The sequence below is a fragment of the Camellia sinensis genome, chromosome 9 (genome assembly GCF_055761805.1).
Source record: "Camellia sinensis isolate YWXY chromosome 9, ASM5576180v1, whole genome shotgun sequence".
NCBI lineage: Eukaryota > Viridiplantae > Streptophyta > Magnoliopsida > Ericales > Theaceae > Camellia > Camellia sinensis.
The window spans coordinates 99,059,817-99,083,727 of record NC_138969.1 but is presented as its reverse complement, the minus strand read 5'-3'; the positions used below and the strand labels follow the sequence as shown (position 1 = coordinate 99,083,727).

Below are 23,911 nucleotides of genomic sequence, written 5' to 3'. Positions count from 1 at the left end.
GTCTCCAAGAAGAAAAAGTGGTCTACGACCACGAAAAGTGGTCTACAAGACCTCTCCCTTCCTCCAGGGAAGGGAAGCAAGGCTTAGTCCACAAACCGAGCCAAAGCACAAAGAGTTTAGAGGCTCGGAGGCAAGGCACAACATGCACAATCACCGAGCGCTCAATCGATGACGTCTGAGTCTTAAGGTCGGTCAAAAATGGGGTGTCTACAAATGGTTTCGCTAGTTCATTAAGGATATTCCATGTTGGCCTGTGCCAGCTATCTATATTCATTTTGATAGCCAATCGGCGATTGGATGAGCACCGAGTAATATGTATAACGGAAAGTCTAGACATATCCGTTGTAGACATAATTCCATATGACAATTACTCTCCAATGGAATTGTCTCTTTAGACTATGTAAAGTCTAAGGACAACATTGCAAAACTGCTAACCAAAGGGTTAACTCAAGAGTTAGCAGAAACGTCGTCAACAGGAATGGGGTTAAGACCTTTAGTAATGTTTACCGGAACGAAAAACCTAACCTAGTTGACTGGAGATCCTAAGATCCAGGTTCAAAAGGACAACTTAATTTCGTGTAACGAGGTGAGTCATTAAAGAGGTAAATCTTCTTGGCCATTTCTTTGTACAGTGATACCCTGCAGGGGTGGAAGGTTAAGCTAATGCTTTTAATGACCTAAGTGATATGAATAATCAACCGCGGTATAATGAGATACCTTATATAGGTCAGCAATGTGAGTGCGAAGTTGGGCCACTTCTTTAAGAATTGATAGGCCAAATTCTTTAAAAAACACTCATTGAACCAAGCTAGTGTTCCAGGGCCACATTGGACACACCAGTGAGAACAAGAACAATGGTTGGACTAACTCTTGTGCAAGGTCTATTGTCTTGGTTTACACAATCGGCAGAACAGTTCAAGACATCACATTCACTGGTTAGCCAGTAAATCCGATAGGCTTTCACTATGAAAGGTTCAAGGCTAACATCTACATTTTCTGATGCAGCGTTAGTCTGTTTGCACTCTTTCCAAGTCTTTGTTGTAAATGTTGTCCATTTTCTTTATTCGGTCAATTTTTATTCATGTGGGGGATTGTTGGAAAAAAATGGTTTTATGGTGATTTTAATGAGAAATTAAAGTATGTCCTAACTATTGGTTAAGGTAGGATTAAATGGATTTAGATTCTTTGGAATAAAATCTTTACACCACAAAAAGAATGACAAAAAACCATTAAGAATTAAATGAAAAATTGTCTCATAAAGTTGGCCTCATAAATGAGGTATTGGGAATTATGTATAACTACTAATCCCACATTGATTGTGGAGGAAAACTTTGATGGGTATTTAAACCTCAAGATTTTGATAAGGGCATAAGTCCTTTGGGGCATCCAAATTTTCCAAAGGAAGGGAGTTATGGATGCTTCAAGGATGAGCCTGGGCCAAAACTATAGTCCAAGTTAGTTATGGAAAATTTGCCACAATTGTGCGCTTGCGCTGCTCGCTCGCCAGGACTGGGCTAGGTCCGAGTCCGGGTCCGTGGTTTGTGGACCATGGATCTTAGGCTTGGGCTTGAGTTTGAGGCTTGCTGGAATGGGTTAGGTTTGGGCTGGGCCGGATTAGTGGTCCACCAACCTAATCTTTTTGAGCCAGGTTTGCTGCAGATACACACAAATGTGTATATAGAGTATATAACTTATACACTAATTGACCCATCAGTTTTGGTGCATTACTTCAACAGTTTTGCAGGAGTAATGGCCTGTATTTGGTGCCAGCCTTGACGGCTGGAGGCTCCTCCTCTCTCCCCCATTATATATAAAATGAGGCTCATCTTCCTTGGTTTGACACAAAATTTTTGCTGTAGAAGATACAGTCAGTTTGCTCCTATAATTTTCTTCTCGTGTGAGAGAGTGCTGCCATTGTCGGTTCGCCAAAGCCAACAGAAGGTACTTCTGTGTTAGCCAGTCTAAACCGTTGTATTTTGGGAGACAGAAGCCGACGTGCCGTCAGCACCCACGGTGAGGCGGCTAATTTGTTTTAAGATTATTGCACAAATGATGTAATTAACTAAAATATATAGATTCATGATTAATCAAATTAACATTACAGAATAAGAAAACATATTGAATATTACAATTATATTGCATAAAAATACACAATACAATAAAATGATAAAGAAGTCAATTTATTTCAGGTAATCATGAATCTATTTATTTTAGTTAATTGCATCATTTGTACAACAATAAACAAGAAGGTAATTTTATTTCTATATTTCATCATATTAAATTTACACTTTAATTGAAATAGAGTAATGTTAGAGACTCAAAAATTCTTCTAAAATTTTTATCAAATATTTCACATGGTATAAATATGGACCTATAATGTAAACTATGAGCCATAAAGCCATTTAATAAAATTTTTAATAGAATTTTTAAAATATCTACCGTTTTTCATTAAAATAATAATAAAAAAAGGAAAATTTCCTTATGTTCAATTTAAGACCCAAGGGTCTCTTAGCGGGTCGACTGGCTGAAGAAACCAAAAGTCATTTGTTATAAAATAACCTCTCCGATTCTCTCTCTCTCTCTCTCTCTCTCTCTCTCTATATATATATATGTATATATGTAGGTGGATTGATTTGCAGTAATGGAGTTACAGATGTATAATGCCGATAAGAACCTTCCGGCCATAGGAGAAGAGTCTCAAGGTGAACTCAAACCTTTAATGCGTGATAGTTTATACTTGTAAACCATGCTTTAAGCGAATTGTTTCTGAAAATTATCTAGTTCTTCTCATAATACCTTTGAATTGAATGTGTGAAATTCGAAACTAAGACAAAAAGTGAGTTGGGTATTACTCTATTACTCGTTTGATAACAAAATGAAACAACGGTTATTGATGGGAAGATAAAAATGTTGATTTGTTCGCTCGTAAAAAGCTTCATACCCAACCTTTCAAATTGTTCGATTTTGGCTTATTTGAATTTGGGGACCTTAACCTTGTTTGCTGACCTCATGGGATTAATTTCCAAGTTGGAGTTCAGAAATTATAATTTGTTTCTACTATGTAGGTTCAAGTTTATTTGTACTTCCATTTCAATTGCACTGTAGCCCCTTTTTTTTTTTTTTTGAGCCTAATAGTTCTGAGCAGTGAGCACATTGTTGCTCAAGCTTGGCTTTATGATACAAGTAAATATGTGCATGTCATTCGATTTGTATTATTTAGTTGATGTGTTAGTGGGTGGCAGAGTTGGTTGACTATAAATGGGAATGTGGGTGTCCAATAACCAACCTTCGATCATTTTGGAATAGATATTTTCAGAGATTCTCTCTAGATCTCAATTGAGACTTTCTCTCTCTATGATTTCTCCTCTCTTTGATTTTGATTCCATCATTTTTGTATCAGAGCTAGGGACTGATTCCTAACCTTTTCTGGATTTGGGTGTGATTCATCAATAGTAGAAAAAATTTCGTTTCAATTTACAATTGATTTCGAACTGATATGTGGCCAACCGTAATTGTTGCCTCCACTGTGTGACATAGCTTGACTTCAAGTTGTGATAGCTTTCGAAGAATGAGATTCAAGTTGCAGGAGTGTCAACTAGGTTGTTCGAATCTGGATGGCGTGGGGTTACACTAAGTGGGGATGGGGCGGGTGTCGGGGAGGGGTATAGGGGTGATGTTCATAAATGGGGGTGGGTAAGGGTCCCTTGACCTATCCCTGCCTTGTTGCCGTCATTAGTCAACGTCTTTGTGTTATATCGTGTACATGTGCTATGTATGTGCCTTTGCTACATAGCATATGGGTAATGAAGTTGATGATAGTGCTTGATTGTTGTGGATGGTGAAGAGATGGTGTGGTTGAGGGAGGCACTTTAGGAAGATGGTAGACATTGACATGGTTGGCGATCACCGGAGGCGGAGGACATGCAACCCTTGGAGAGAGAGAAGGTGGTAGCGGAGAGCTTGATGCTTTGCTTGAGAGATAGGAGAGGTTGAGACGCTAATTGCATGCATGGAGGAGGCTCCCTAATATAAGGTGGCCAAACCTTGGTTGCCAACATAGCTTAGGACAGATGGCTCCACACCTTAATTCAACAATATGGATGTTGTTACACGGTCTTGGGTAGAGCTCAACCTCAAAAGCTAGCCCAAGAGGTGAGGGTGCCCTCACGTTTATATGCTTAACATTGCTTTAGTACTTGGGCGATATGGGACTTCAACATGCTAACTCGGCAACACTTGCGTTGTGTAGGCCAAGGACACACATCCTACCCATCTTTGAATTCTCAGGCTTTGATACCATGCTACACGGTCTTGGGGTAGAACTCAACCCCAAAATCTAACTCAAGAGGTGAGGGTGCCCTCATGTGTATATGCTTAGCATTATTTTAATACCTGGGTGATGTTGGACTTCATTTCACACCCTTCCTCATGCCTAGTTTGCTCACTCGACAACACCTGTGAGGGTGCTCTGATACCATGTTGCATAGTCTTGTTTAGTTTTTAACCTCAAAAACTAGCTCAAGAGGTGAGGTTGCCCTCATGTTTATATGCTTAACATTACTTTAGTACTTGGGTAATGTGGAACTTTGCTTCACAGATGTATCTTGGTTACCTTTTCATTTGAGGCCAAACCTTGAGGAATGTATGATGGAGTTGACAATAGGTAAGTATGATATATCTTTCAAGATGTCATAGAAGCTTAGTGTTAGGTATGATGAAGGTTTTAAATAACTGTGGCGGATACTGTGACGGTAATTGTAGTGTTAATGCAGTTGCGCAATGTAACGGCTGTAGCGTAACAGTGGCGGCAACCAGAATCGTGAATTTTTTTTTATTTCTTCGCGCAACTTTAGAAAAACATACCGATATGCATGTTTTTATTTCAAAATCACATTTAGTGAAGTTCAAAATAATTTTGGTATGTTTTTCTTAGTTTTTAAACATGATCCAATATATGTACTAATTTTTATATTAGTTTTAAGTCATTGTGGAGATTTTTCCTATTGTTGGATGATTTAATTTTCTTTGCTATACTAATTATGTACTTGTGGATAACTTCCAACTTGTTAAGGAAAAAAACAAAATATGTTTAAAATTAAAAATAATAGTCTCATAAACATAAGTTCAAAATACAAAATATGAATATAATAAAGTAAAAGTACATAACATGAAATCTAAATTTTGTTCAATAAACTTAACGTAAGAGGAAATAGATCTAAGTTAATATCTAAAGAATTAAGTGAAAAAGTAATGAAAGCTTGTCAATAATAAAAATAAAAAAAAAAAATATAAAGTAATGAAAGTTTGAAAAGAGAAAGAGAGAAGTAAGCTCATTTAATTAATCTTGATAGCAACTCGAGTCTTGTAGAACTTGAAGATTGGACATTCAAAACATGTAGAGTTGAGATTTTTACTTAAGTTTTGTGCATTTTTGTGTGATTTTAACAACTAGAAAATAAAAAAGAGAAAATAACCTTACATAAAAAATAAGTGTAGTGGTGGTAACAACCGTAACAGTGCTGTAGCGGCAATGTAACGGCCATTATGGCCTTTATGTAACGGTGGTAGACATTACAGTTGTAAATTTTTGTCACACCGCTATAGCGGTCGTAACGGGTGGTGGTAACTACTACAACCTTGAGGCCGCTTTTTAAAACCATGGGTATAATTCAACCTTCGAGGTGTCACATGCCTTTGTAAATGCCTAGTGTCTTTGTAAGATTGGCCTAGACATGTTCTACCTTCAGGAAAGAGTTGGTGAGGCACTAAGACGAACCCTTAGACTCTAGCCTCTAGGCCACAAGTCCTCTATTGATCTCTAGCAAGATGCCTAGTCCTTGCTCCCAACCTATGTAGCCAAGGATGGAGCCATGGTATTTTTCCAAAGGAGGCAAAATCTGAACCATACGCGAAATGTTTTCCTATTTGATAGTAAATAAATTTTTTTTTAAAGGGCTAATGTTTTTTCTTATTTAAACCCTAAATCTATGCATATTATTGTCCTCAATGACAGTTATGGAATTTTTCATAACTATCTCAATTACTGCTTGAAAAGTAAAAATAAAAGATAAATTTACATTACTAGCAAGATTTTAATTTGTAAACAAATTTTCTTAAAAAGGGTGTTTGTTTGGTGGGATAGAGCCATGAGATTGGACTCCATGTCCATTAGAATAACTAGTCCAACATTTAGTTAGAAAAGTGAAAGTCAGACTAATAATCTGGTCAGACTAACAGGTTGTGTGGGACAGAAATGAGTGGATTGAGCCAACCTCTAGATTAGCTAGTTTAATGACGAAATTGAACCCCCAAGTACATAACATTTCTTTCTTTCATTTTTTTTAAGAGTGCTACTATCAGCCCCCACTTAATACTTTGGACCCCCCATTTGTTGGAATCCCCACCTACAAAATTCAAAACCCTAACAATTTCTAAGAACCTTCCGAATAATAAAAACCAAAATTATCCTTTTAAAAATATCACACCCACCAAAATACACACCCCTTAGCACACCACCTAAAAACTCCCATCTCCCAAAACCCTTATCAGTTGAACTCACCAATCTTCCTCTCACTGTCGAGAGCTGAGCCATTGATCTTTGTCGTAGCCAGTCCTTCACTGTCGACCTCTCTCTGCCGTCGATCTCTCCACCGCCATGTTTGGACCTATGTTGCCGAAGAAATTACCTATGTTCGGACTTGTGTTGTTGAGCATTATAAAAACGTAAAGTTATCAGTCTATGAACAAGTTTGACCCATCAAAGTTTAACAAACAAAGATAAGTATGCATAAACCAGTTTGATTAACAAATAAAACTAAAGTTTATCGCATAACCAAAACGTGAGTATGGATTAAGGTTACATTCAAAGTGCCGAACATATGAATAATGTTCGGTTAGACGTTGCTAAACTAATGCCTTTAATTTGGCCACGTGTTACTATTTTTTTGGCATTTGTTTGGGAGTTCAGTTTTGAAAAAAAGTAGGACCGCTTTCACCAAATTTTTGTTTTTTTTGAAAAAACTTATCATTACAAGGTCAACTTCCTCCGAGATGCGAACATCATCCAAGCTGTGAACCTCCTCTGAGCTTACATTGTGATGCTCTATTCGTCTCATGGTATTGGGGCTGCCGGAAAAACTCTCTCATTGCCATTACTGGAGAAGTGTATACTGTTGAATAGTTGTTGCCGTTGCCGTTGCCGCCAGAGGGTTTTGAAGGTTTTGAGGGTTTTGAAGTGTGTGGGTGGTGATTAAGGTGGATCCTCTCATAAACCCTGTGTTATGATTTAGTGGGTGGATAGATTTAATTATGAGATGGGGTGTCCCAAAATAATTCATGTCCTTTTTAGTAATTTTATTTGAGGTTATTATTGTAATAAAAGAAAAGAAAGACATGGGGGGTCCAAAGTATTAATTGGTGTGGTAATAACAACACTCTTTTTTAAGACATGTTAACCAAAACAAACCAAACCAAACCAAACCAAGCCTTAAGTCCTATCAAATGGGGTCGGCTATATGAATCCTTCTTCTTTACCCAACTCTATCAAAGGCCATTTGGTTAGTCAATTTAACGAGATTCATATCTCTATTTATTACACTAACTCACGCCAATCTAGGTCTACTCCTTCCCCTAACACTTCTATCTAATCGTCACTGTATCACATCTCTTCACTCTTTTTAAACATGCTGGATTTATTTATTTATTTTTTTAAACGTGTAAATTAATCTCGTTATAAATGATAGTCTTGTTTGTTTGTTTGTTTTTATTTATTTATTTGTTTGTTTGTTTGTTTTTTTTTTTTTGCCTTTTTTGTATTAGCAAAATCATAAATGAAAATATACTTCTAAACTCGTATTTAAATAAAATTAAAAAGTGGTTTTAGTAAAATAAAATCAAATATACTTCAAATTTAGCATTGCCATTGCTTAGTAAACAAAAGGACAAAATGGTCTTTTGAGAAGTTATCTTTCTTCATAATTTCCTAACCAAACATGAGATTCACTAGGATAGCTATTTCCAAACATCTAATCCCATGACCAAACAAATATGAGATACATATCATTTCCAATGAAATAGTCTAGGGACTATTTATTCCAGGACTAATAGTTCATTGCATTGCAATCCCTTTTTATTTAGTCCATTCAAACAAACATGGATTAGAGGAGCTACATAGGAGAGAGTTATGTAGAGAGGAATGGGATTGATATTTTTATTTTTTGGGATAAATGGGAGAGATTCTTATATTACTTCTTAAAAAGAGTGGGGGGACATAACATAGTGGAGGCAAAATCCAAATGTGAGTGAGGCCAAATTGTCTTGCATAGGCTATTTTTCAAAGTCAATACAAGTGATTATAGTAAATTTTTTTCCAAATCTTAGTGGGGGCATTTTCCTTCACGAGTCCTAACATCCCTCTCCCGTGGTAGGTAGCAATGATGAGACACTTCAGACTGGGGATTAAGAAAGCTTGGTTTGCTACACATTAGTTTGTCATGATCTTGGTGGCGAGGGTAATCTCAAGAGGAGAGTGCCTGGTTGTCCTCTTCTTGTTTTCTTCCTTTTTTATTAATAAAATTTCCTTGGCTGCTGATAAAAAAAGAAAAAGAAAAAAAAAGAGGAAGATATTTGAGCAGCCTTGATTAATGCCTAAGCCTGGCTAGCATGTCTTGAGTCTTGACTCTCTAGGGGAGGAATTGGGGATATGTGATTGACCTACGTGTCACCTCACGAGGCAAAAATATGACGCTCGAGCCTTATGGAGAAGTGAGTTTGGATTTGCTAAAGTTGAATATTTGAACTTCATACGTAAAGTTGGCGCATTGTGGGACTAATCTGTACCCATGTCAATGATCTAAACTGTTCATTTCATATGACAAGCTGAGAAGAACATGTATCCAAAAAATTAGATTGATCAGACATAAGTAATCACATGATCAAATCACATATACATTATAGCACATGGACAGTCTATTCTTTAAAACATGTAGGCCGTATAGATAAAAATGGTCTAATAGTATGACAATTGATGTTAGATCAATTTGATATTTTGCATGGATAATTTTCTTAGTTATTGTATAAGATGAATGGCTTAGATCACTGAAGTGAATCCAAGTTAGTCCAATAATTGATCAACTTCACCGTGAAGTTGAGATATTCAACTTCAGCAAATTCGGACTCGTGGAGAAGCCAGCCACATGATGACGTTGCAAAGTGTCACAAGCCGGCTCTTTTTAGAGGCACAACGGAACATATTTGCCTGTGAGGCACTTGAATTGGACCAAATGTCTAGCCTTGCTAAACTCTCCTTGACCATCGAGTGTTGAATCTTAATCCGTCTTATCAAATGCAAGCCCAATGCTATGTCTAGCAAAAATAACTCCCACAAAGAAGCTCCGGCTTCCATGCCACGAGTGGACTAGATGTCCGCAAGTGCATTACGCGCTGCTGATGTTGCTCCATGGCACCAAACTTGCCCTTGAGCAAGGCGCTTGCCCAACTGAGGTCCAACTCAATCAAGGCGTCCCATGTTAGTGTGACTCACAACTAACCCAACACAAAGTTGCCTAATTGTGCACTGATCTAGAACACTCAATCTGGTTGACAAGCTTTCCCTCTCTTGAATAGGGTCTCTTGTTGCGCCCATCTCAGACAACCACAGGTGACTATGGTCACATGCGTGGCCACAACTCAAATCCTCATGCACGCATTGATATGCTAAACCATCCACGAAGGGTCATTGTGCACCCAAGGCGTTGCACTAGCGTGTAGCATGAGCATGACAATGTGTGTTAGTAGTGCTCAATTAGCATTTTGTCTTCCCACAAGCTCCGCGCAATGCTTCTTGCATGATGGCAATGCTTCATGACATTCAATTGTTCCCACTAGTAGCGGTGTTGTCACTAAACTGCTAGCTAGGCTACACGACCCTCGCATTCACGGCTGAACCCAAGCCTATGTTCACAAGTTGGCACATGAGGCTTTAATGATGGCATGCCTCGATAGCCTAATCTGTTATATCGAAGATGACACCACAATATGCTACAACAAGCGGCATAGCAAGTGCGTGCTTGAACCTCCCGCTAGGAAGTAGCGTGCAATGTTGGCACTCATGCCTCTCAATGACACTGTCCATGGGGTTCCCAAAACACACATGAAGACCAAAGACAACTCTCAATAGAGTGTCAAAGGCCTGCCCTTTGGTTGCTCATTTGTAACCCCATCATAGGTTGGGGAGATAGGTTGAAGCACTCCATGCCCCCTTTTAATAGCATCTTAAGCCCTTTTCTGGCTGGCACAAAGAAACATCCCACATGTTTGAGGAGTCATAATGAAATAATCCAATAATTCTAAATATTACCCAAATATTAGAATTTACGGAAATGCCAACGCATGCTTGAAACCCTCTAGTGTGCAAGCATGGGCAGGCGTGCGCACATCGGCATTGGGTATGCGTTGGACTACTTGGGGCCAACACGCCATGTTGGGGCGCCACGCCACATGCAAGAGTTGCGAGCTGAAGTCAAACTGTTAGCTCATGACACAAAGCCATGTGGCGGAATTGGACCCATGTACCTACAATAGCAGAGTTGATGGTAACTGATGGTGGTATTAGCAACCTTTTTGGATTTTATTTAGTTGGAAGAGATAGTGGTGTTGATCAAAGTCGGGTCCAAGTAATCTTAGGTGGTTGAGGCGATGATTTTCACTATTGACAACAATTCACTGATGCTTTCTCCTTCTTTCCTTTTCTTCTTACTCTTGTATTTGTCTTAATAATTTGGTTCTGTTGATTTAGCATGTAAAGAGGGACTGAGCAAGGGTTGGGAAGTTTTTGTTGATGAGAAAGAGGCATAGAAATCATATGGATGATCTATTGGTGATCGGGCATATGCATTGGTGAAGATTCTGATAGGGTACTAATGTTATTTGCATAAGTAGGTTTAAGAGCTAAATTGTCCAAGGCTTTTCCTGGAGAGCCATGGTGCTACCCTCTTTTTTATTTCTTAAAATTTTCTTCTTATATTTTATTTGAAAACGGTTAGATGTGATTTTGGTTGTCTTTGGGAGAAGCAACTGAACTCTTAACTTCTGCACTCTTGGGTTTTATTATTTCACTAAGTATGCTAAATCTGCTTATTAATGGAACTTATTTCTTTTTAGTTGTTTGTCTTAACTCTTTACAAAGTGAGGTTAGCAACTTCCTTTCAAATTAACTAGGATATAATCTGTTGGCACTTTCCGACAGTTGGTTTTGATGAACAACTTCAGGAATTGATTCGTAGAGGCCTAGACTTTGATACTTGGACTTCAATTATTTCAAAGATTGAGAAAACATATCCAGTAAGTTTTCAATTCCATATGTATGTCTTAGAATTTTCATGTTTAAATCTCAAACATATGATTGCATTTTGCTGTTAATGGCACATAGTTATTGGCATTCTAGACATTATTGGGCTCCAGCTTAGATATTTCTCCTACTTTTCTTTTTCTTTCTTCCTTTCATGTGTTATTAATAATCAGTTAATGTGGGAGTGTCTACTTCTGCTCTGCATTAGCAAAGGGAAAGAGTTCAGCCAAATGGGAATTGACAAGGATCAAGAGAAGGTGCAAGTAACTCACTTAAAATAAAAATGAGAAAGGTGCAAGTTGAATAATTTGAGCATGTCACCCAATAGAAATGTAGCTTCTACTGTGGTTGAACCATTGGCTGTGGTACAACCTGCTATAACTTGACTAGTTGAGCTAGCAAGCATTTTCAAGAGGAGAGCTGCTCTACACAAACAAATTAGGTGATCCGTTGTAGATAATATGATGACGAACATGGAAAGAAGAAAAAGGAAAATCTAAAGTTCACAAGGATTGCACCTCGGACTTTATGTAATCATCTTTTGGGTTAGTTTGAGTTTTGTTTTATATATTTAGACATTAGAATGCTTCTGGACAAATTTAATGGCTTTTTATTCAGTTTTAGTTAGGGTATTTTGATAATTATTGGATATGAGCTGTAGGGGTAGCCCATGAGTGTTCTTATGGATTAAATTATGTTATTGGGTCTTCCATGGAGTTCAATTGTGTTATTAGTTCTAAAATTTTCTAGTTGGTCAAAGTTTCTTAACTTTCTAATCGTGAAATTGGGGTCCTTCTTGTAAAAGTCTAGTAACTTATAAATTTAGTTGTAAATCTTATTTTCAATAGGAGTTGAGTTATGAGAATTTAAGATTGTGTTTTGAGTAAATTTGTTAAATCATTACAAGGGTGAAACACCTTTTCACCTTTCCTCATATTTTTCTTCTTCTTTGCCCACGTACTCAAGTTACTACTCTCAGGTTATAATAAGCCAACATTAGGAACTCAAATAGCACATCATTGACATGAATATGGTGAGTGACACGACAAATTTCGAAAATTGTTGGACACAACATGCTTGGGACACATTAAATAATTATATTTTTATATATTTGTTACATATCAAATATATGAATAGTTTTTTTAAAGGTAATGAAAACAAAAAATATCAAGATTGCATTTTAAAAAATGCAAAACAATTGTAGAACATTGAGATACACAACACATGATATATTCATCTTATAAATGCTGCAAAACGTATTTAGACTACACAAGTTGCATTCCGAAAAAATGCAAAACATTGTTACTATGAAGAGATTCATCATATATGTTGTGTTCAGAGTGTTCAAGAAGTGTCGCTGAAGTGTGTGTAAAATGTCTGATGCTATGAATTTTACTTTTTAATTAAGACAAGTCAAAGAAGTGGTGGACCCTTAGAGCGTCCAAAGAGCGTCGTGTCCGATATGACAAATGTCCGTGCTTCGGAGTTAGGAGCTAGTATGGATTTTTTGTTCCTAATTGGTCATCTAAATCTCTATAAGGTTTTGTCTTCTTAGGCAAATAAACAAGTGCTTTCTCAGCATGCATATTTTTAGGTCATAAGCTTTTACAATTTTTGTCGTAACTAGATTGCTGAATAGTTGTAAACTAAAATTCTGTTGGAGAGTATAATAATCATGAGCTATTTAGACCTATAGTTAACTGGATCTTATGTTACGCTTGAAAAATTATTAGATGAAATTTATCTCTTCTTTTTTGGGGTAAACTTTAGAATGCTTCTTATCTTTTTCTGAAATTTTTCTATAATGACGAAAATGATGTTTGGGAGTGAAAGCAGGTGTATTTTTAAATATAGGAAGCACGGATATGGATACGAGATATGGATATGATACAATACGGATACGATACAATATAGATATGGAATAAGACAAAACCCCCTAAAAAAGATATGAGTACGGTTAGGATGTGCTTGTAAATTTTTTTTTTTTTTTAGAATTATTAGTAGTGAGTTAGAACATAAGCTCAAGAGAAATCACACTATAATGATACAAAATACTAATCTTTAAGCATTAAGTATTAATTTAAGCCAATAGCTAGTTTACTTTAAAATTTTTAATTTTTCAATATCAAGTTTAATATGTTTATATTACAAATTTACAATAATATAACAATCCACAACTTATCCCTATGCTTTTTCCTTTTGCACTAGTAAAAAATGTCGTATGTTTTGCTTGCTTATTTATTTATTATTTATATTTAATTTTACTATTGTTATATTCTCTTGGTAATTTGTACTTTCTATGTAGTTATAAGGGTGCATGATGCAATAAGGACACGTCAATTTGACAAACTTTATTACTTTAACTCACTATGTTCTTATTATCAAAGAACTGTGCAAAATATTGTAAAAATATTCTTACATTTATCCTTGCAATTATATTATATTATAATACTAAGAAATGCTACAATTCTTATTTTTTAAAAGAAGTAATATGTGACTTGGAGTATCTAATACTTCAAAAATTAATTAAGAAGTATTCGATAATTTCAATATTATTCGATACGTATCTGTGAGTATCCAAAGAGTATTGGTATCCAATATAGATACGATATGAATACGTCTCTCTTTTAAAAGTATCCATGCATAGCTGTATTAAGAAACGCGTTTGTCACCATCAAGTTTAACACAAGAGTCCATGGGAGAATCCAAAGAGTATCGGTATCCGATATAGATACGATATAGATACGTCTCTTTATTAGGAAACATGTCCTCGGTGTCACCATCAAGTTTAACACAGGAGTCCATGGGAGTATCACTCGGGTGAGTACCTAAGAGGCTAGCCTTAGAGAGAAGATCAAGCACATACTTACGTTGCGAGAGAAACAAATCCCGAGAAGACTGAGCAATCTCAATTCTAAGAAAATAGCGAAGATGAATCAAGTCCTTAGTGTGAAAGTGCTAACCTAAATATTGTTTTAAGTTAGCAATACCGGTGGTGTCAATGCCAGAAATGATGATGTCATCTATATAGACAATGAGAACAACAATATTTCCAGTAGATGAGTGGCGAACAAAAATAGAATGATCAGAAGGAGAATGGCAGAATCCATATGCAAGCACAACTGCATTGAAGCGATTAAACCAACCATGAGGAGAATGCTTGAGATTAGGCCTGTAAATGGATCGGATTTGGATTGGATCTGTCAAAATTTGAATCCGATCTGATTAAGACAAACCCGAATCCGATCCGAATCTGTTTAGCCCATATTTGATAATAGATCACCCGAATCTGAATTCGATAATTTCGGATATTTGATCCGATAATCCGATCTTATCCGATTAATTTATATATTTATTGAGCTACAATTTTAGATAATTTGATTTTTTTTTTATTTTTTTTTCATTTTGTGTTTTCTTTATTCAAATTGAGAATAATTGGATCAGATTATTGGATTATCTTATCGGACCGGATTGGATTTTTCATACTCGATCTGTTTAATAAACGAATTAAGCGCATTCGGATTATTGGATTGCCGGATCGGATTTTTTGTAAATGAATTCAGATTTTCGGATCGGATTCAGGTTAGATTAGGATCAAATCCGATCCATTGACAACCCTACTTGAGACCATACAAGGCCTTCCGCAACCGATAAACCAAATTCACAGTATCGAGAATAGCATAGCCAGGCGGCTGATCCATATAGACCTCCTCTTAGAGATCGCTATGAAGAAGCCATTCTTTATATCATGCTGATATAAAGGCCAAGACTAACTGACGACAACAGAGAGTAGAATTTGACCAAAGTTAAGGTGAGCCATAGGGGAGAAGGTTTCTAAATAATTAACTCTATAGGTTTATGTGTAGCCTTTGGCCACCACGCGGGCTTTAAGCCTCTTAACAGAACCATCAGGAAGATACTTGACAGTATAAATCCAACGACAACTGACAATAGGTTTTGTAGAAGGCAAAGGAGTAAGTTCCCAAGTCTGATTCTGATGAAGAGCACTCATTTCCTCATCCATAGCATGCTTCCAACCTAACATGGACATAACCTGCTCGTAAGATGGAATGGAAAGACAAGTTACAAGCAAATGAGTGAAGGCTAGTGGAAAGACGATCATACGAAACAAAACGGGCAATGGGATGTTGTGTGCAAGTGCATTTACCTCGACGCCAAGCAATAGGGGAGATCATCGGATGTCACTATGGTAGGAGGTGCAGGAGCCTCTGACAAAGATGGTGAACTATTCGGGCCATAAGAAATAATGTGACGAGCCTGAGATCATTGATTAACATGGAGAGAAGATGGAGGCAAATGAGAGGGATCTACATTGGTGTTGGGTGAGACAGAGGACGAGAGGACACAAGGCACGAGAAGAGGTGTGGGAAAGAATGGCTCCCCTTCACGACAAGATATAAGATTAGCGGACAACTGTTGCCCAGATAGAGAAAAATAAGGGGTGGACTCAAAAAAGGTAACATCAACATTGACAAAGAACTAACTCATGGTGATAACATCGATAACAATTTTGAGTACGGGAATTACCTAAAAACACACACTTGCAAGCGCGAGGAGATAGCTTATCTAGGTCCAGATCAAGGACATAGACAAAGGCCACACAACCGAAAATACGAGAAGAAAGAGGAAACGGGGAACAATCGAGGTATAACTGAGATGAAGAAAATTGGTTCTGTAACACAACTGAAGGCATGTAGTTAAAATAAGACGGTGGATAGTGAGCACAAAATCACCCCAAAAACTATTTAGGAACGTGCATGTTAAACAACAATGTGCGAGCAACATTTAACAAATGGCGGTGTTTCTTCTCAAGAATACTATTTTGGGGTGAGGTACGAGCACAACTAGTTTGATGAACAATACTATGACCATCACAAAAAATATTCACAGTAGGCTGCACATATTCTGAACTATTATGAGACAAAATATTTAAATACGTTTCTCAAACTGAGTAAAGATTTCATTATAAAACTTATAAATGACTTGGGGTAATTTAGATATTTGCTGTAGTAAAAATAACCAAGTCATCCGAGAGTAATCCACAAAAAAAAAAAAAAAAAAAAAGTCATCAACAGTGGGAGTTTGAGAGGGACCCATATGTCTATGTGGACTACATCAAAAGACGCGGACACATGACTAACACTATGATTAGGAAAGGAACTATGGTGATGCTTTCCAAACTGACAAGCATCACACTCAAGTTGAGACAAGCAAAAATGCCATTGCAGAGGAGATATGGTAGCACTCAAAACAACAGAAGTAGGACGAGGAGGGCTATTAGTGTTTGAAAATATAAGCCATCTTTCTCATTCCTTGAACTAATCATCCCTATGAGGCATGGACACGGACATGCAGACATGCAAATTTTCAAAAAACGGAGGACACGATACGCTGGAGACACGCTTAATATATATAATTTTATTTACTTTAATATCAAATATCATTTACAAATTAATTTTTTTACAAATAAAAATAATTTATTCTATGTATGTTCAGGTTGAGCAAATAAGAATACCCAAAAAATAGAAAAAAAAGGAAAGGGGAAAAAAAGGTTTTTGTTAAAATATATATATATATATATATAAAGGGGACATACACGTTAGAAGAGAGGGAGATGAAAAAAAAAAAAAACACGAATAGAACTGAGGAGAGAGAGTTGAACACGTAGAGAAGAAGAGAGTTGAACACAAGCGAGAGACAGAGTCGATGAGTTGAACACATAGCAAGAGCTAGATAGAGAGAGAGAGAGACAAACACATAGACACACAGAGAGACGAGCAAAAGAAGAAGAAAAACAAAGAAAGAAGAAGAAAAACGAAGAGAAAAGAAGAAGAATGAAGAACAAATTTGAAGAAACAAACAGATTTGAAGAACCTACCTCGATCTAGGGCTTCAACAGGTTTTTCTTTACCCTTTCTCTCTCTCTGTATTCAACGGGTTAGGGTTTCTCTCTCTGTCTCTAACGTGTCCACGTGTCCAAGAGTATCCCTCAAGCGTGTCCGGTTGGAAAAATTAAAAAAAAAAGGGAGGGGGGGGGGGACACGTTAGGTAGTGTCTGACACGTGTCCATTGCGTGTCCGTGTCCAACACGTGTTGGACACCTATACGCTGCCTCCAGAGAGATGTCCGTGTTTCATAGAATCATCCTCTTGGCCTGGAGGTCTTACAAAACACAGTGGGAGAAAAAATTATGGAAAAGTGAAGAACTTTAGTCAATCGACTAACAGAAAGTAAATCAAATTGAAAAGTAGGAACATAGAGACTAGAGGGTAAGGACAGAGATGTAGTGGGCTAGAGAATATCCTTGCCACTAATAGGTTGAGATGATCCATCCGCTAGTGTAATATTAAGCGTAACAGGGCAAAGAGTATTAAAAAGAGATGAATTACTAGAGAGAGTATATGAGCCAAGGTTGGGGAGATTGATGTCACGACCCCATCCCGCCCCAAACAAGATAGTGTAGTGATCAGCTAGTAGTCGTGGACTACCAAAGGCCTAACTTTTAAAACAAGTTAGACTCTTATGATAATTGGGGCAAATTTCCAAATTTTGAGTGCGGAAGCCATTATTTGCTTATATTGATTTGAAACATGCATTCAGAGCAATGCATAGCTATATGAAATGAAAGCATACATTCTCCTTGGATTGTTATCTACATTGTTACATCACTTAAACAATAAAATAAAATACAACATTTATGACATAACCTTACAAAACCAGAACAAGCACACAAGCCCGACTTCTAATTGGAAGCATATACATAGCAATGAACATTCCAAGGCTTTCGAATCAAGAGTCCACAACAGGTGGTAAGAAGAGCTCAGTTATCTGGAGGTTATTGGCATGATTTCCTAATAACAAAACAAGATCCAAGGTGTCATCTCAGTACATGATACAAGAGTATAGAACGTGCATTCATGGCAAAACATTAATATAACTTTCATAAACATGGCATAGGTTTTGCATTTCAAATCATGGTTTAACAAACATAACTTTACTATAACTCACAAATGGCTCTTGAACCAAGGGTGTTTTCTTCCTCCAAATGATTGACCTGCATAGAACATAAACAAGACATTGAACACAATTCAATTTACAAACTCCTACTTCAATTCTAGTGTCTAAACTTACCTTAATATTTCTTAATCAATTTCTTAGATTGTTCAAGGTCTTTCTAAGCTTATTCCAAGTCTAAATCAAGTGTCAAACAAGTGTCAAATGCATGCCTAGAAGCATCCTAGGTGATTAAGGCTTGATGAATATTGAAGTGTGCCAAAGACGTACGTTGAAGGGCTTCAAGTATTCCACAACAATGTCATATGTTTTGTATTAGAAAATATTATGCTTAGATGTTTCAAGTAAAAGGAAATACGAAGAAATGAAAGAAAACTAAGTTAGGAAAGGAGTTAGAATGCAATGGTTAAAAAGAAAGTGAGTAGCCTTCACTATTTTAAACATATCTCTTTGTATACATCGAATTTGATGTGAGACTACCACCATTAGAAACTAGACTTTCGGGGCTTGAATTTAGACTCAAGAATCGCTTAAAACCGAGTTTGGATGAGAGGGATATGTCCATTTGAAGTTGGGCTGAAATAGGGGTGCCGCACGTGCGCCAGCCTTGGCCGCACTTGCGGTGGCTTGGCTGCTTGAGTGGTGTCCTAGGCCGCTCGAGCGGTGGCTCAGGGAGAGGCAGATTGGTTTCTGCTCGCTCGTGCGCCCAATGGTGGCTGCTTGAGCGCCGAACGAGCAAAATGCTGGGTTGGTGCGTGTTCTTGGTGTTCTAACTCATTTTTCTTCATTCTAAAGCCTCAAAACTTGATGTTTGATGTACCAAAACATAAATAGATGATGTATGATCCATGAAAACTCATTTGAATGCATGAATTCAAGATTCATCCAACCAAAAACATGTTTTAATTCAAGACCTTCTCAACTTAGTTTCTTTTCAAACCTTTCTTCATTTCCTTCATTTCAATCCTTCAAAGCATGATGTTTAAGACTTCAACACATGAATTGATGATGTGTATTTCATAGATAAACATTTATATGCAATGAATCCTAAACTTAATCAAATCAAAACATGATTTTTCTTTGCAAATCTTCAAGACTATTTTCTTTTTCCTTAACTCACTACAAAACTCCAACTTTAATCCTTCAAAATCTATTCTAAGTGATTTTCTAGCTAGCTTATAACAATAACAAAAGATAGAGGGTAGGATTTCTTACCTAGAAATGGTTTTTCCTTGATTTTCCAAGCTTAAATCTTGAAGCTCCATGATTTCTCTTCCTTTCTCCTTATTTTCTCTTCTCTAGCTCCTCTCTCTCTCTCTCTCTCTCTCTCTCAAGAACACAAGAATGATCCTACAACTTCTCATTTCTTTTCTATTCTTCTCTTTTGTTGATGAGAATTGATTAGCTTAAGTATTTCGCTAATTGTCCCATTAGCTTAATTAACCAACTTTAGTTCTAATTAACCATACTTAGTCCTAATTAATCATGCTTAGTTCCTAATCTTAATTAGCCTAATTATTCTCACTTAGGCCTTAATCAATCTTACTTAACTTTTGCTAATCTCTCTTAATTTTTAATCAAGTACTCATTAAACTCTACTTGTTAGACTAAGATGATTAAGCTCCTCACTTAGGGTTTCCTGAACCATTTAAGTAGTCAATATTCATTTCAAAATCAATTCCCTAACTCCATGTCATTTATCAACTTTCACACTAAGGTTCTATTTCTAAGCTGTCTTAAGTTTTTCATCAATCATAAGTGTCCTTAAGTTCCTTTTTCTTAGGCACTCTTCTTCAAGGCTTTCTCACTACTCGTTTCTATGCTTTATTTTAAGTATTCTATATAATGATATTGCTAATTTGACTTAAAGACATTCAAGGGTAGATAATAATATGATTGCGATACGTGGCATTATTTTGGGTGTTACAATTGAGCCATACATGCAATATTACCTGAACTAGCCAATGTAGTAAAGGATGGATGGAGGGCAGTACGAAGAGACTGGACTAGCTCAATAAGCTCACTAATCTGAGTGGTGAGTGCATCATGAGAATTAGCTGAGGAAGCAACTGTGCCAGAGGGAAAAGATGTAGACTAAGATGATGGAACATCTATAACTTGATTCATATGATCAGGTTTACCATACTTCTGCCAACACCAAGGCTCAGAATGGCCTAAGGAACCACAATGAGTACACTCTAATCACCACGGGACGCAGAACCATTTTGACACCCACTACCACCACGAGAACCATGAGAAGAACGACCACGATGTGAACAATGGAAACTAGTATATGAGCCACGATAACTAGATTGGCCATGAAAACTCCCACAGGTAGGCCCACGGTCGCCACTGCTAGAGATCAATGCAGAAGAGGACAAGGTCTGAGAGGTAGAACCAGATGAGGGTTGACCTTGTCCCAAAGAAGAACTCAACCGTGAATAGGCATTAGCAACGGAAGGTAATGTTTCACTAGCAAGGATTTGATCTTTGAAACCCCTTAAGTTAGAATCTAAGCCCACGAGTGATGTAATTAGAATTAGTATGGTAGTTATGTTTTAGTACTATAAGAGTTAGTTAGGGTTAGTTGGGCCTTTTATCCTATAAATAGGTGGTTAGGTCCCTCTAGTATTCAGTTTTATGATATTTTGATATGGAATATTTCAGAGCTTGAGAGCTCTTGTACCTATTTTGGGATTTTCTCTATAATGAAATCCATTTCTTGATTTGCCTCCATCAACGAGTAAAGAGGCCATCATAAACTCCTTCCAATGGCGCTTTTGTTGTGCCACATCAGTAGTAAAAGATCTGTGCTGCAATAATTAATCCCACTAGTTCTTATGGTCATTATAATATGGTAGAGAACGACCAAATTGTTGAGCAGCAGAAATTTGCTCATACAACTCATAGACCCAGGAGACATTACTCTGACTAAAAAGTGACTCTGCAAGGGAGTCTCAAATTTCCTTGGAGGTGTCACAAAATTCCACAATAATAGCAACATTGGGTTCCATGCTATGCCAGATCCATCCCATAAGACAAGAATCCTCACTACACCAGTGATCATAGGCTTTATTATTAGTAGCAGGAGGAAGTTCAATAAGAAAGCCGAATTTTATCTTACTACGCAATTTTTTTTTTGTTACATGAGCTCAAGCCAAATAATTCAAACCATTCAGTTTCATGGTAGTAATAGACTTGGGCAACACATCATCCTTAACCACATGAGGTTTTGTTTCAGCCATGGCAAACACACAAAGCAACAAAGGAGAACTAAATAACACAGTAGCAAAAGAACACTAGAAAACACCATAAACAACAGTTTGGGATGAAAACGCACCAAAAATCCAAACAAAAAGACCAAATCCAAATCTCAAAACAAACCTCAAGGCCTCCTAGAGATGAGCTTACCTGGTAGAATGCGCAGGAGGAGAGCAAAAACACCATTGGAGATTTTTCAACCAAAAAATTTGAAAATACAAAACTCACAGCAAATGGTTCCAAAAAATTCCACAAAAATACCAATGACTTCAGGAGGAAGAATCGATCCTTGAGAGCCCAACTTGTCCGTACGGATGATGACATCATGCTGATGTCAGCATGTTGCTGTCATCTCACAATGATCTCTAGATTCCGATGAGCACTTGAGAAGGTAGGAACGATGCTCCGGTACCAAGTTAGAATGCAAAATAGGTGAAAATTAGGGTTAGGGTTAGAGAGAGAGAGAGAGAGAGAGAGAGAGAGAGAGAGAGAAGAGAAGATGTTTTGACTAATTGGTTTAGGGTGCTAAATCAACCTTACACCAGCAGCATATATTTATACGAAGACATTACAATATGACCATAGTACCCTTAACTAATAAAATAATAACATAATAACACCTGACTATTCTTATAGGTGTCAAAGTGCTCTGTGGTATTACAGCAGTAATATATTTTGAATACTTTGTTTTATTAATATTATAATGAATGTTCAATGGGCATAGATTTTATTAAGGCTAAGATTAACTGTTAGCAAATGTTAGGATGTTATCTTTCTAGAAGTAGGATGATGAAAACATTTTGGGTTGGGGTGAGTTTACAATGAAGTTGGATATGAGGCAGGGATTGATTAATCAACGAAGTCTAATGCCTGACCCCTCCCTAACGATCAATGATATATAGAGTCGCACATATGAGGTTGGATAGGCAGCAAACTTTGATTAGCTAACAAAGCTTCTTCCTCCATAGTTGCCAATGGAGTTTTTAGGAATCTTGATTTAATATTTAAAAATGAGTTGTCAATGTTGGTGCAGACATTGCATAGTATGGGGTTCAAATGAATAATCATTATTAAGGATTTAAAAAGTACTACCCTCTTCATTCTCAAACACTGGAATGATGATTATATGACAGTAATGATGGTTATGATAGTAAGTTCTTTACAGTCCTGTCTTGTGCATAGAGCATCTGATAACAGAAGTGTTTTGGCCAGTATGTAGACTCTGGAAAAAATTCTTTTGTGTAGTGCATTTGCTTAAATTTACTATGAAGTAAATCTTTTATTGCTGTTAGGATGCTGACATAAAACAACTCTTCTTTGTAATCCTCGTAGGATAATATAGAAAAGATCTGTTCAGTGTATGACTCCTTTTTGTCGGAATATCCTTTGTGCCATGGATACTGGAGGAAGTATGCTGCTCATAAGGCACACTTATGCACGGTTGACAAGGTTGGTGAAATCTTTGAACGAGCTGTGCAATCTGCAACATACTGTGTCGGTATTTGGGTTGAATATTGTAGCTTCAGTATGTCGGCATATGAGGATCCATCTGATGTCCGTAGGTAACTTCTATGCTTTGAAATCTTCATGTAGTTTTTGTTGGAATAATTTTCTGTGTATGTTGTGTAATTATGTGATTAAATTATGAACCAGAAATCACAACAGCAAGCAATTGCAGAAAAAACAAACTTACGGAATTGCAGAAACAAATTTTAGAAACAGAATAGGACTAGATCAAGTCAAGTGTTGGACAATTTCTTCTTGAGACAGATTTGTCCCTTGCACTGGTGCTTACAAATCAACGGACATCTATCTCCCAAGATGAAATGATCTTTACGCAAACTGAAGCAGCAATTCAATCAGTTTGCCCAGTGACCAGAAACTATGTTATGTGTCACGACCTAAACTCACCCCTAGAGGTTTAGGCCATGACCGGCCAGTAATGCTAGATTACCTGGCCTCAAAGATGAGACAAAAAATTAATAATAGTAAACGGGACATTGCGAAAGCAATAAATAGAACATAACTATGTCCATCGAGTGGTGCATACATGCTAATTACACAAGTATTTAAAACTTACAACTCATACATCCATTCTTATTTACATTCGTAGATACAACACATCTGGTTGAACTTCTTACGCATAATATTCATTCAAAACAAATCCCCAAAGAACAAAAACAAAATAACATAAACTAAGGGTTCACACGGCTTGGCTCCACTCGAGTCCAAGTATGCCCCATCACGGAGGCACCCAAAAAGTGGCTT

The 23,911-nt window shown here is 37.0% G+C and overlaps 1 protein-coding gene across 12 annotated transcripts in view; it reads left to right on the top strand.

The window, feature by feature from the left end:
- Positions 1–2,518: 2,518 nt before the first annotated feature.
- PRP39-2 (Tetratricopeptide repeat (TPR)-like superfamily protein) overlaps positions 2,519–23,911 on the top strand; it is an 80,463-nt gene continuing 59,070 nt past the window's right edge. For 5 of the 12 annotated variants that reach the window (XM_082887347.1, XM_082887349.1, XM_082887356.1 and 2 more), the window contains exons 1-3: positions 2,519–2,702; positions 11,246–11,340; positions 22,976–23,205. In XM_082887347.1, coding sequence (XP_082743473.1) covers positions 2,642–2,702; positions 11,246–11,340; positions 22,976–23,205 — 386 coding nt within the window. In that variant the 5' untranslated portion in view covers positions 2,519–2,641. The remainder of the gene's footprint in view (positions 2,703–11,245; positions 11,341–22,975; positions 23,206–23,911) is intronic. The other 7 variants (XM_082887357.1, XM_082887359.1, XM_082887351.1 and 4 more) reach the window with 4 other exon arrangements.